We start from the raw sequence: 14,452 nt of genomic DNA, 5'->3' as shown, positions 1-14,452 counted from the left end.
CCTTTGTCTATGGTGCTAGTGATAAGAAAGGGCGAGAAGACCTCTTCAACAAGCTTGAGAGCATTAAGAACAACATTGTAAGCCCGTGGCTCCTAATGGGTGATTTCAACTGCATTGCCAATATAAATGAAAGAATAGGTCAAAGACCCCGTAGCAGTGAACTGGATCCATTACGGAGGTGCATGGAGACTTGTGAAGTTCATGATTTGAAGACCCCTGGAGATTCTTCACTTGGACTAATAAGCAAGAGGGTTCTGCGAGAGTATTAAGCAAAATTGATCGAGTATGGGCAATCACTCTTGGGAAACTACCTTCCCTACTTCTGACGCTATGTTCCTCCCGGAGGGGGACTTGAATCATACACTGATGTTAGTCCGCTTCTTTAAGCAGCACAGAAGGACCCGTCCCTTCAAGTTCTTTAACCACTAGGGGAAACGAGAGGATTTTTTGGGGGTAATCCAAGACACTTGGAACACTCCAATCCAGGGCCTCAAGAGCCACCAGATCATTCAGAAGCTCAAACTGGTCCAGGCTATATGCAAACTGGTCCAATTGTTTGTACTTCAACCGTCTTGCCATCTCCCACATAGACGTATCTTTCACCATCAGTTGGTTTTCGGCAACTCAGACAACCATGCAAAGACATAGTGATGTGAGTAGTTGAACCAGAATCTACCCACCATGTGTGTCTAGGCACTGAAACCAAATTAACCTCAACACAAACCAAAATAAGAAGCATACCTTTCTTAGCACGCCAAGCGTGATAATTGTTGCATTGCTTCTTCCTGTGATTAGGATTTCCAAAAAAGAAACAACCCTTATTTTCAACATTGGTTTATTTATCCTTTTGTTGTTTCTTTTGAGAATCCTTATCTACAGCTTCTTTTCTCTATGGCCTTTTCCTTTTAGATTTTGAGGTAAAGGCAATATGAGCACTTTCAGTCTTTTCGAGCTTCAACCTTTCCTCTTCCTGTACACAGTGTGAGATGAGCTCATTCAGAGACCAAGTCTCTTTCTGACAATTATAACTCACCTTAAACTGATTAAAACTTGCAGGTAAGAGATATCAAAACCAAGTACACTATTGGATCTTCAGAAATTTCAAGGTTTAGTGTTTTTTAATTTTGAAGTTAGATTAGACATTTCCATTATGTACTCCCTGATATTACCATTACTTTTATATCTCATTGAAATCAAGGTTGTCAAAATTGTACCAATTTCAGCCTTTTCATTTTTAACAAACCTTTTTTCAATATCTGTAAGGAAAGCTTTAGTTGTAGTTATGTCATCAGACATTGTACCCCTGAATGCTTAAGGAATGACCCTTTTTATAATCATCATACCATGCGATTTGACTTCTCCCACCTTTCAAACTCCCTCTTTTGATCAGAGGTACTCAAATTAGTAACTAGGGTGGGAAAGTCAACCCTTAACACAAGGTCGAGATCCATAACTCCAAGAACAATCAAAAGATTTTCTTTCCATTCTTTAAATTATAAGTCATTCAATAAAGAATTAAATTCATGTTGAAAGTAATATTGACAGGATTAGATAAACTGGTAGAGAACAAGAAAATAAACTTAATAATCTCACAAACTTTAATTCTAAAACCAATAATAATAAGTTTAATTTAGTAACATCCCATTACAAGATGTCGGTTTTCTATTGATATTCCATCTTTGGATGAAAATACTAACTTCTTAGTGACATCTTGTTGCAGTAATCTAACATTGATAATAAATAACACGTCAATTATAAAACCTTCCTTTGGGCCAATTAAATAATCACATGTAATCCTTATAATTATCACATGTTTATCACCACCCGAAAAAATTCACACAAGTATATATTATTAGGGATCTTCTTTTGAGCCGATCGATAATAATATAATTTTTTTGAATATATCCTTTTATATTGTTAATTTAATTTCCACAAAAGAGATAACTTTGGCGACTTATTGTATCTACTAAATTACCTCAGATATATATAAAACCATATTATAATTAAACTTTAATTATTTTGAATATCCTTTTTTACAATAACATTTATTATTATTGTAATACAAGGACAATTAGAAAAAACATAATTTCAAAAAACCGTATTTCTCAAAACTTAAAAAAATTGATTTCCTAAAAATCTCCGTTAAAAGTGGATGATGAAACCATAATCCAAAAAATAGGAGTTTAATTATCTTAGGCAAATCGTGGCAATTACCCAACAATAAATTGATTCCAACACCTAAAAAAACCGAATTTCCCATAAAATAAGAAACATAGCCAAATAATAATATTAACCGATTCTAAGATGTTCAAAAAAACTAAATTCTTATTCTTAAACTTAAATAAAAACTGAGTTCCCTAAAAAATAGAAAACTAATTAAAACAATACTCCCACATACTCGACATGGATACTTAATTAAAAAAACAACTGAATTTCCTTAAAAAAAAAAAACTGAATATCCTAAACAATAAGGGAAACATTTATTAATAAAAAAAAACGGTTAAGTCATATGAGAAAAACAGTATTTCCTAAAATATAGCCACTGAAAGAGGAACCAATACCCCATAAATTTGCAATTCCTTTTACTGGAAACAAGTATATTTTATAGTTATGGCGTACCTTTAAAAGAAAGCAACATGAGTAATTCCAGTAGCTTTTTCTTTCGAAAAAAAAGACCAAGTTCTGATTGTTGATTCTCCAACAGACGAAAAAAAATTTGAATAAATAAAACTTACTGAACATAATAATGCCTCAAATTCCAAATTAATCAATTAAAAACAGTGCAATAATATAAAATTGAACTAAAAACTCGGCATAAAAAGGCGACTGATACCACTCGATGGGACAAAACAATGGTGAATACCATTACTAACAAATAGGATCGATTATGTTAAATTAGAAGAACAAACTAAAAAGACAAAACTGAAGAATATCTGATTCCATAGCACGGGAGATTATCTTGAAAAGGGAAGCAATTAGATCTTTTAGATTAACACGTATTCTCTAAAGTGATGACCCTTAATGTTATCACTCTTAATTCTCTCTGATAATGGGATGGTAGGAGAAAAGGAATATGTATAACCTTAGGGACCATAACTACTATATATATAATAACTTATGACTGGTATTCGTCCCATCATAGAATCCAGCCATAAAACAAGTCTCTACACATTTAAGACCCACAACCTATTGATACATATAAGTTTAAATCCTTCAACTATATTTAGATCACTTTAAGTAGGGCATAAAGATAATTTTAATTAATTATAATGACATACAAATATTTACATTTAAGTTCAACGTTAGACTTTGGTCTAACAATTATTACATACCAAAGGAGTAAGCGTCAAAGATGGCCAATATATCCTTATAATTGACTATGACTATGATGAAAAAATTTGAAGTTACAATTTCATCAATAGTAGTACTTATTATAATTGTGTAAAATTTTAATATTTTAATCCTATTTTTATAAAGAGCACTACGGTAAAATAGAAGCAAAAGCAATAAGACAAGCTGAAACTCTCAACTACTCTAAGCAGAAGCAATAATACAAGGTGACTTTACTGCATATCATATACACAATTGGAGAGGCGGGGGAGAATGTGTTTGGTAGGGTTGGATGTGAAGAATGTGGGGTGGACGACAAGAAAAATCAAAGAAGTGGGGAAAAGGAGATGATAGAAATGCGTTCGGACACGTAGGATTAAGTGGCTCTGCTATGAACACTTTCTTCATCTTATTCTGGTTCAAAATGTAGTTTTTAAACATTTATTAAATGTATCGTTGTTTTTATTTTTTTGATAATAGGAATATGTTTTGTGCGACTCTTCTATTCTACAAAAAATTAATTTATGATGACATTATTAAATTAACTAGGAGTGAAACTTTAAATCACAATGTAACATTAAGGCTATTTTGAAAGTATTAGTACAAGCAATATTTCATTTTAATGTTAGTATAGATTAAAACAAACTTTTTTATCGCATAATATATTTTTTGAATAAAAAAAATAAGTTTTAATTGTACACATGGTATAATATGGGAGCATTCGTGGAGTATCTTTCAACCAATTTGCATAACTTGTCAATTACTATTAAAGATGAGGAAAAAAGTTGAAGTTGGAATGTAAACTACGTATATGTATAGTATAGTGAACATATACTAATTATATTTATGTTAAAATATCATAAGTTAAAAGCAAATTAAGTTTAGTTTAAAGGAGTTCAATTCTATCAAAACAATGGCTAAATTATTCAATTGTTTATATAAGTTTAATTCAATTTAGTATAAATTATAATTAAAAAAAGTAAATTACATAAATCAATAAAATTAAGTATAAGTGTCGTTATGTATCATATAAAAATCAGTTTAGTTAGATTTAATTGATTGAGTAAGTAGAGCTTAATTAGTAAATAAGAAATGGAGTTTTTAACAAATTTAACAAAACAAATTAGAAGTATTAAGGCACATAACAAAGTTCTCAATTATTATCCCAATGTGGGATGGCAAATAATGAACATTTTAAAGTGACACATAGAAATTCTTGTTAATATTGTTCCATTATAGTTGCAATTCATAGCGATATTTATTACTTATATAACATGTTATAATCAGTTGTAATTATTTCAGAAAGAATATATTAGAGAAATTTCATCTGGTAACTCTGAACTTTCGGCTTTTCACGTGGTAGACAAACATTTTTTATAATTCATGTGGTGAACTTGAACTTTCAACTTTTATGTGGTAGACAAAAGAGAAGTTATGATATTTTTTAGAAAAAAACAAACATCGTGATCACCATAATTAACCACATATTTTGAAATCTAATCGAAATAAATACTTAATTTAACTAAAAATTTAACAATTTTTCTATCACGTGAAAAATTTAGAAATTCAAGATCACCACGTGAATTTAAAAAATATTTATACAAAATCAGAATTACCACGTTAAATTTTCCGATATATTATTTGAAAAAAATAGCTAGCATACTTCACTCTACAAGGATAGCATATTTTATGGTCTATGTTATGTGGGTCAATATCAATTCACTAAAATAGATGGAATTATTTGTAGATACTCTAATAAAAGTATTTCCCACAAGGAGTAGTAGTCTTTAGTCTTTACGCAATTGATTGGGATTTGTAGTCAAATAACAAACATCTTCAGCTCTTACTTGACATTTATGGACAACAGTACAGGACAAACAATACAAAGATGAGCTTCCTATCATTTCTCAACTTGGAAAGTCACACACTACTGCTAAAATATCTCAGAGCACCAAAAATTAAGGTGGAAATGGAAAAAAGCAGCAAGATATAGCTAATAGCTCAGTCTCAGTTTACACAATTTCCAATTTGGTAAAGCCTCATTCTACTACTGGTCGCTTTAGCTTCTAGCACTGCTTCATACTATTGACAAACTATATACATTTAGCATATTTTTGTTTCCATGCATTTGTCAATTATACATCTTCTCCTTTATCTCTTTTAACATTTTTAAGCTTAGAATGATAATATGAGGAAATATATAATACAGATTTTTATTTTTTCTATGCCACTATACTTGTTATATTTGATTTTTAAATCTTTTTATGTGCTATTTTGATTATTCATATACTGAATGTAACTATACATATCTAAAAATTATAAAAAGTTAATATTATGAAAATATACGGTTAGACTATTTAAACAAGATCCTAATTAACTATATTTTTTTCTTACACATTAGTCGCAATTAAATAGTGTCAATAATTGCAATGTAGCGATTATTTTAGAACAAAGGAAGTGTAAAAAGACAACGAAAATATTTATGTTTATTCATGTCTATAATTGGTTCTTGAGTTGATCAGGGATCCCATTTGATTGTAACCTCCTCATGATAAGGGTATTAGTATGTCTTCTTATCTCTTTTGAGACTCTGCCTTGAACAAGATTCATTGGAATGATAATGATGAAGTCTCTATGAAGTAAATCTTAAAAGCCTTATTAAAAATTAAGCTAAAATTGAACCCTAGATACGTGATACTCTTATAATTTATCAATTTAATTTTTGTGTTTTTCTCCTTAAAAAGTTTGTTATTTGTCTACTCTTATATTCTACTTCATCATCATAATTATACCTGATGTTACTCTCGAAGTAGCGTATCGGTGAGGGAATGTGACGAACAATCCATACATGTACACCCTTCATTTGGAGGACTAGAAGAATGTGGTCGATTTTACCCCTACACATTTAAGAGCCCTGCATAAAAAAGACATAAGTGACAACGTTGTCTCAAAAGAACTACTTGCAGAAAAAAAAAGAACATCACAAACAAAAACAAGGCTTAAAAATAAAAAATAAAAACACAATGAGTTTATAAATAAACAAAAAAGAGTTGGTAAGAAGCAACTACACACTAGGGGTATTGCGAAATATGAATCTAGCGTCTCCAACTATTCCTATTCCTAGTCAGGTTCGCAGAGAGGTTCAGCTCACTCAAGTCTTTTCTATTTGCTCAACCCACGTTTTTTTAGGTCTTCTTCAACTTCTTTTACCCTTCATTATGATTTTTTTTATCCTTCTAACGGGAGAGTCGATTGTCGTTCTTTGCACATATCCAAACCATCTTAATTCTTAACCTATTTTCACGCATTTTAGCAGATAATAGGGGCAACGTCTAACTTCTCTTTAAATTATTGGTTCTTGGTTCTATCACTTATTACGAAATTAAAAAAATAGATTTTTTAATTTAAAATATATCAAATAAAAGAATAGAAATAAGATAATTTAACTTTGTTGCATTTGTCATTTATAGATGTATTCACTCTCATAGCCTTATTACTTATTAGGTATTGGTTGGTCCATCCTTAAGGAGCTAGGTAACCCTATTGAATTGGGAACATGCAAATAAAAATAATAGATTAAGCTTTGAAAGTGGAATGACCATTCATATTCATTCTTTATTCTGGCAAGCTGAAACCTCAAAAGTCCACCTGCTTAGCTTAAAAAAGAGTTAAGGGCCGGGGTTGAGTGTAGATTTGTAAATGCAAGAAAACCAAAGTAATACCATGCAAATGTGTTGCAGCAACAGAATCATGCAGCTACATTTAGCTTATTGCAGAAAGGGGGGTTTTGTTATTGGCATAAACCAAAAGTTTTTTGTGTGGAGCTTCAATTTCCAATGGTTTTGCAAATTGGACAATTTATAATCTCAATCTCATCCATATCCACATTAGTCTAAGCATATGTAATGAGTATTTTTAAAGCTACTCCCTCGGTTCCTCCCTCTATACCAATAACTTTTGCACACTTTTCTCTCTAATCGGTCTATTTTATTTTGCTATATTTTCCTTTTATACATACTCATACATCCTCCATCAATTCCTTATTAATAATATTTTCACAAGAATATTCACGGGAATTAAGAAAAATAGAATATTTTAGATAATAGATATTTCCTCCAATTTTTATTACTTGCACCCAAACCCAATTTAGCACTTTTCATCATTCTATGGTATTTTACCTATTGCGGCTATTATACAAGAAAAAAACATAGTTAGTGAGATCTTGTTTTATTCATCTCGTCGCATATTTTCATAATATCAAATTTTTATAACTTTTAGTTGTATATAATTAACTCTAAATAAACATAATCCGACAAATGCATTGGACTGCGTAAAAGTTGTATCGATGCAAAGAAAATTTTTTTGAGAAAGTATATTATTTTATTGAATAATAACTTTGATGGAGTGAAAATAGAGATCATAATATAAAAAAAAGATATTAAAAAAAGTTATTAAAAAAATATGGAAACCCTAACTAATAAAAAAAATTATAAAATTAATGGGAAACATATAAAGATCATAAGGAATATAAAATTGTTCATATAAAATTAGTGAGAGATATGTTGGAACCATAACTATTATTAAAATATTAAAATAAGAATGAACAAGATTATTTTATCCAAAAGTTATAATATAAATAGAAATATTATTTATGGAACACCCTAAAATAAAAAATAAAAAATTTAAAAAACAGATAGAGTACATTTTTATGATTTTTCAATATCATTCACATAATATCAATAATCTCATTGTTTCTAAATATATACTCTTATGTGAAGTTTCTTTGTCGTTGCAGTTTAAAAGTGATAAATTTTTTGAAATATGAATTGAGTCCTCATTTATTTTTGTGTTTTTCCCTTTATTTACCGTCTCTTTTCTAGTACTTCTTTTATAGCAAGTATGAAAGTGCAAATTATGAGGGGTTTAATATTTTCATATCTTTTCAAGGTCCAATGACTCTATGTCAAATCTAATTTTGCCACCTTAAAAAATCAAATCAGTTAAAATACAATACCATTAACGTACAAAATGTTCTTTCTCATAGAGCAAAGATTTGGAGAATGATTGAGTGTAATAGGAGCAAAAAAATACATTATATTTCTACAAGAGACTGCTTTCAAGATTTAAAAGTCGTCTTGACCTTTCAATCACACAAGAATACCTCAACAGTTAATTCCCTTTAAAAAATTAAAACAATTCAACTGATTTATGAGAATTTAGAAATGAAAGAATTAGTTTATTGGAAATGAAATTTTCTTTTTCACTCTTAATTAGTGAATGATTCTTAATTTTCTTTTATTTAAAAAAAATAAATAGGATCCTAAACTATAATAAATTAACTAAAAACAAAAATGATATAAATAAAATTAAAATTAAAATTTAATACCGAAACAAAACATATTCTCAAATTATTGAAAATATCATGTACGAGCACGTGTTCCATACCAATTACTACTACTTACGTTACTTAATACTCCCTCTGTTTTCAAATATTCTTATTATTTATTTTTTTCCGTAGATTATAATGCAAACTTTAATTAAATCAAATAATTTTAATTGTTGTTTTTTAAGAATTCTAACAAGTTGATATTTAGTAAATATATATTGAAACAAATCTAACAAGATCCCACATGAATATGTTTTTCTTATAGATAGATGAGAAATCATAGTAAAAGTTTAACACTAATATTTGTAAATTATATTTGACAAGAATATATGAAAATGGAGGGAGTACATAATCTTATATTCCCTTCGTTTCCTAATGTTCTTCCTGTTTAGAATATTTTATTTTGAAGAGAGAAATTTGATTAAGATTTTTAAGACATATATAAATGATAAAATATATTCATGTAAGATCTCGTTAAATTCGTCTTAATATATACTTTTGTATTATATATTTTTTATAATTTTTTATGATATGTATTTAAAAATATAAAAACTCAAAATTTACTTAAAAAATTCTGTAAAAAAGAAAAGAGAAGAAAAAAAAAGACATAGAGAGTAGAATATTGATCTCAACAAGACATGGAGAGTATAAATTGATCACAAGTTGTTGATGATTAAAATTCTCCTTAATTATTATACTCATCACCTAAAAATAAGAGAAGCCGTGCAAATTTATTTTCAAAGATTTGGATACAGCTTTGCTTAAACCTTATAATTACAGCTCCTAGATCTTCCCCAACCATATTATTGCATTGATTGTCGTAGGAGCTTTCCAATTTTTAGTGACATTGCCCTCAAAGATTGTCTGACAGAATCGCCTAGTCAATAATATCCTAGGGTTTTCCTAGCAAAGATCCTTATATGTTTAATTTAAGATAAAAATGGAGGAGACGGTTGATGTCTTTTGTAAATATAAATGCAAGTCTAAATAGATACTCTTTCCTATCTCTAATGTTATTCTTATAGAATATTATACGTTAAAGAATGAGAAATGTAACTAAGATTTTTTAAAGATATATAGAAGGTAAAATATATCAATGTGAGATTTCAGATTTGTTTTAATGAATACTTTTTTATTATATATTTTTTATAATTATTTATAATTCAATTTAAAAACATTAACGCTCAAAAGTTGCTTTGAAAAATGTGCAAAAAGTAAATGGGTAGAAAAAAAAACGGAAAGAGTAATAATCAAAATTACATTGGGTTATTGAAATTAAGATGACTGTAAATTTGTAAATTTGAAGCTTTCTATATATAAAGGTTGAAAATGTTTGTTTTACTGAATTGAATAACGAAATACATTAATTATATGTATGTAGACTAAAATATTAGGAGTATATAAGATCAAAGTAAATATAAGAAAATAATCTTAGAAGCTAAAAGAAAAACAAGATAGTCTTCTAGTATTTTATAAGTTGCAATATGATTCGGAAATTCACTTAGTAGTGTACTTTAACTGCATTTTGCAAGTCTATATGTATACTTTGTGTGAATTGTTTTTGTATACATTGATGCTTTAATTTTTCTTTGGCGGATAAATTTATAGCTACGTATATTTTCAGACTTAACATCAATCATGCATAGTTTTTTTTTTTATGCTAAACAAACTCATCTTACTCATCGGAAAATATGAGAGGTCATGCATAATTTTTTGCGTTCAATGTTTAGCATGCACATGTATAATCAATTTTGATTAATTCATTTTATCTTAGATAAGAACGCATACAAGTATTTGATAAATCTGTTATTGGACTTGTACACAAGATTCGCAAAAGAAAAAAGTTAGCTGCATACAAATTCGATAAAATTCATCCTAAACCAATTGGTAATTAATAGAAGAGTAGCTCATAAAAATTATATATTAGTCAAACTCTTTTTAATTTTTTATATAAAATTACATTATAGGTTATTTTTCCAACATTACTGTCATCATTATTTCTCTAATATATTATTGATCATTAGTTATATAATATCACATCAAAATTAAAATGTATTCATAAATTAGTTACTTGTACACAACAAATTTATGTTAATAGAAGTATAAAATATTAAAGAATTTATTTATCTGTTACTTTCTCCGTTTCATTATGCTTACTATATTTGAATTTTTTACACAATTTAATGTATTATTTTGATCATTTATATATTAAAATACGCACGTATAAAAATTATAAAAAGTTTATAGTATTATGAAAGTATCCGATTAGACTATTCAAAAACAATTTCATTTGACTGTATTTTTTCTTATACATTAGTTGCAAAATATATACTTTCTCTGATTTTTTGCTGCACTTCTGTTTTTCAATCTATCCAATGCCATATATCAATCTTTAATATCTTTAATTTCATATGATATAAAATTCTAAAAAGTTAATATTATGAAAATACGCATTAAGACGAATCAAACAAAATCTCACTTAACTATATTTTACATTATATATGGATAAATATATACCAAATAAGATTAGTTAATAAACAGTAGTTGCTACTGTAGCAACTAATAAGATCCAGAGGAAGTATATAATAAGTTTAAACGATAAGTAGTGTCAATAACCGTAATTTAAAAAGTTTTTCAGAACAAATGAAGTATTACTTACTACCTCTGTTCCAATTTACTTGTAATGTTTTCTTTTTCACACAATTCAATTCACTATTTCAATCCTCAATATCTCAAATAATAAAAAAAATTATAAAAATTAAATATTAATAATCTTTATATTTATACGAATCAAACTAGATTCTACTTGACTATATTTTAACTTATAGATTAAACACTAATCACAAACTAAGAATGATGAATAAATAGTGCAAATGTTGCGAATAATTCGGAACAGAGAAAGTATTAATTAAAGCCAATAATTAAGTTTGTAACCAAAATAACTATTAAATATAAATGAAAAATTTACGATCAGCATAAATCATTGCTTAATTGATAGGTTTAAGAGGAAACTCATCATTACATTAAGCTACACACTAAACCCCTCGCACACAAACCATTTTCATTAACAAAAGAAATTAGCCTTTTAATCAAGTATACCAATGCCATGCACATGCATAATAATCCCAAAATTAAAGTTAGATTAAGTTGTTAAATAGATATAATTGAGTAATTAAACACTCTCACTACTAGAAAAGAAATCATAAAACTGATGACCTTTATCATTATCTTTAATTATAATTGTATCAGAAGATGAGCTCGTATTAGCAGAAGAATTCCCAGATGAGTTGTTATATCCATCATGTTTGTGCTCCAACATTCCAGTTGGGTGTATTGGGAAAAGATCCAGTGTTTTAATCTCCATGCTATGTTCATGCTGCTCCATTGATCTTGAATTCATCATGGCCGTACAATATCCACTTAGAGTTGAGCTAGGTGGGACCCCTCTTCTATCACCGCCACGTGGTGTGACCTGGTGATTCATTGGTTTGCTAATTGGTTTCTGCTTGATGGCTTGATCATCATGGTAATGAGAAATTGCAGGTGCAGTCTTGTGATGCTGTAGAGGATTATAACGCCCAAGATTCGCTTGTGGTAATTGGTGGTAATATGGGTTGCATATAACTGTCAATCACAATTCCAAAATTAACAAAGTTTGTATTATATTCCTATTTCCTACTTCTTTACAATTTGAATTATTTTCTATTATAATTTATCCCGCTTATTTTACTTTATTTCTATTCTATATTACTTTTTCTCACTATTTTTTTCTCTTATTTACAAATAAGTGATGAGACTTTCAATTAAGGCCAAATAATACTCTTAGCAAAAATTGGACGTATATATATTTGACAATTTAATATTTTTCATCCAAATTAGAGAAAATTATTAACTACTCACTTCATTTTCTTATGTTTTTCTCAAATAGAATTTATGAATTTTAATGTTAAATTTTAAAAATGATTTTTCATTGTTCTATAATAAACAAATTGTTTGCCTAATTATTTAGTATTTACTACTACATACTAAAACTTTCTGAATTCATCCTCGTCAATTTTGTTTAAGTTCATAATTCATCTAAAAGTGCTCAACCTGAATTTTGATGAAGGTACAAAAATCCAAGGAAAAATTAATGACTGCTGATTGTAATAAAACCTCCTTAATTATGATGAATGTACAAAAAATGAGAATTCTATGAAATTATACCTCCCTCGACATCCATTAGTCGCTTACAATGAAGGGCTTAAAATTAATAGAATATAAAATAATTATGTAAATAAATTTGCTTAATTATATTATATTCTGTCAAAAATTCCTCCTACTTTGCATTAGACATTTATAAGAATCAAAATGATCAGGCATGATTGAAAAGAATGAAAAATGCTTACCATTTGGATTAGGAAGATAATGATGATTATTATAAGCAGCAGGAAGATGAGAAGTAGGAAAAATGGGTGGTCTATTAATATTAATATTAATATTATTAGGAAAATAATGATGATGAGATGTAGGGGTAAGAAAGGTATTATTAGAAAAGTGATGATTAGGAGAAGAATTAGTGATAGCAACAGCAGCAAGTAAACGTTCATGTCTTTGCTTTTGACGTTGTCTTGCTTTATGATTTTGAAACCAATAGAATACATTCTTTCCTTCTATATGACCGTACACTCTTAATCGAGCAGTTATCTGCTGTATCTGTTCTGCACTGGGTGTTCTTACACCTTCATTACTGTACATCTTTTCTAACATCTCTATTTGTTCTTTTGTTGGGTTCCATCTTGACCCTCCTACTCCTGATGATGATGATGATTTATCCTCCACATGATCTTCACGATCATCATGATCATCATCATTATGATGATTTAAATGATCATCCATTTTTATAGTTTGGGTTTTAGAATGGAATGAATTAGAGTGTAATGGGGTGTGGTGTATGGATATATAAATAAGGGGTGAATTGAAAGGGAAAAGCAAAAGACGAAAATAAGTAGAGATATTGCATGGGAGTTGCTTTGGGAATGACAGAAGAAGGAGAGGAGATCAAGAAAGGGAAAAGAAAAGAACAAAGAAAAAAAAGGGTAAAAATGTAATAAAGATGTATAGGTCCTATATGATGTAGGGTCTATGGTCTAGCCTCCATGCATACTTAGCTTCAATGCTTGCTTGTATGGGAAATTGGAGATAATGCCCCAATTATATTTATGTTTACTTTGTTTTGACAAATATTTTTATGTTATAACTTAATTAAGAACATCCTTATGTTAGCGGGATGAAAAAAAATCCAACTCATTTCCTTACGGTGACTAATAAAAAATCCTTCTTATCCTTATCATTTTAAAATCCTTTTTATTTGATCATATATATATTCAAATTTTCAAATATTCAAAAATAAAGTAGACCCTACTCGTAAAATACTCCAAGTGAATTAACTATTACGTTAAAATTCTAGGAAAAATTTTAAGTGACAAAAAATTAACTATCAAATTAAAATTAAAATTACTAAAAAAAGAAGAAGAGACAATTGAGTAAATGACATGTTAGTAAATGAAGAAGTCTTGAAGTCCAACAAAATGATTTGATTGTCGAACTCTTCACGTATTGATGAAAATTGAGGTGGGAATTGGGAGTGTACTAATTTGAAGTTTAGTGGATGCCATTGCTTATTGGTTCGAAATTAATTTTGAGATTTTCATGCTAAAAATTTAATATATGTGTCATTATATTTTACTCCACATT

At 28.5% G+C, this 14,452-nt stretch overlaps 1 protein-coding gene across 1 annotated transcript; it reads right to left on the bottom strand.

The window, feature by feature from the left end:
* Nucleotides 1–11,767: 11,767 nt before the first annotated feature.
* LOC130813503 (WUSCHEL-related homeobox 2) lies at nucleotides 11,768–13,594 on the bottom strand. Its single transcript, XM_057679342.1, has 2 exons — nucleotides 13,105–13,594; nucleotides 11,768–12,340 (listed from the first exon to the last, which is right to left on the bottom strand). The coding sequence occupies exons 1-2, from the start codon at nucleotides 13,592–13,594 to the stop codon at nucleotides 11,889–11,891; spliced, it is 942 nt and encodes a 313-aa protein (XP_057535325.1). The 3' UTR covers nucleotides 11,768–11,888.
* Nucleotides 13,595–14,452: the final 858 nt, after the last annotated feature.

This window comes from Amaranthus tricolor, chromosome 5 (assembly GCF_026212465.1).
Source record: "Amaranthus tricolor cultivar Red isolate AtriRed21 chromosome 5, ASM2621246v1, whole genome shotgun sequence".
Classification (NCBI taxonomy): domain Eukaryota; kingdom Viridiplantae; phylum Streptophyta; class Magnoliopsida; order Caryophyllales; family Amaranthaceae; genus Amaranthus; species Amaranthus tricolor.
Note: the sequence above shows the minus strand (reverse complement) of the source record. Positions and strands in the feature narration are given on the sequence as shown.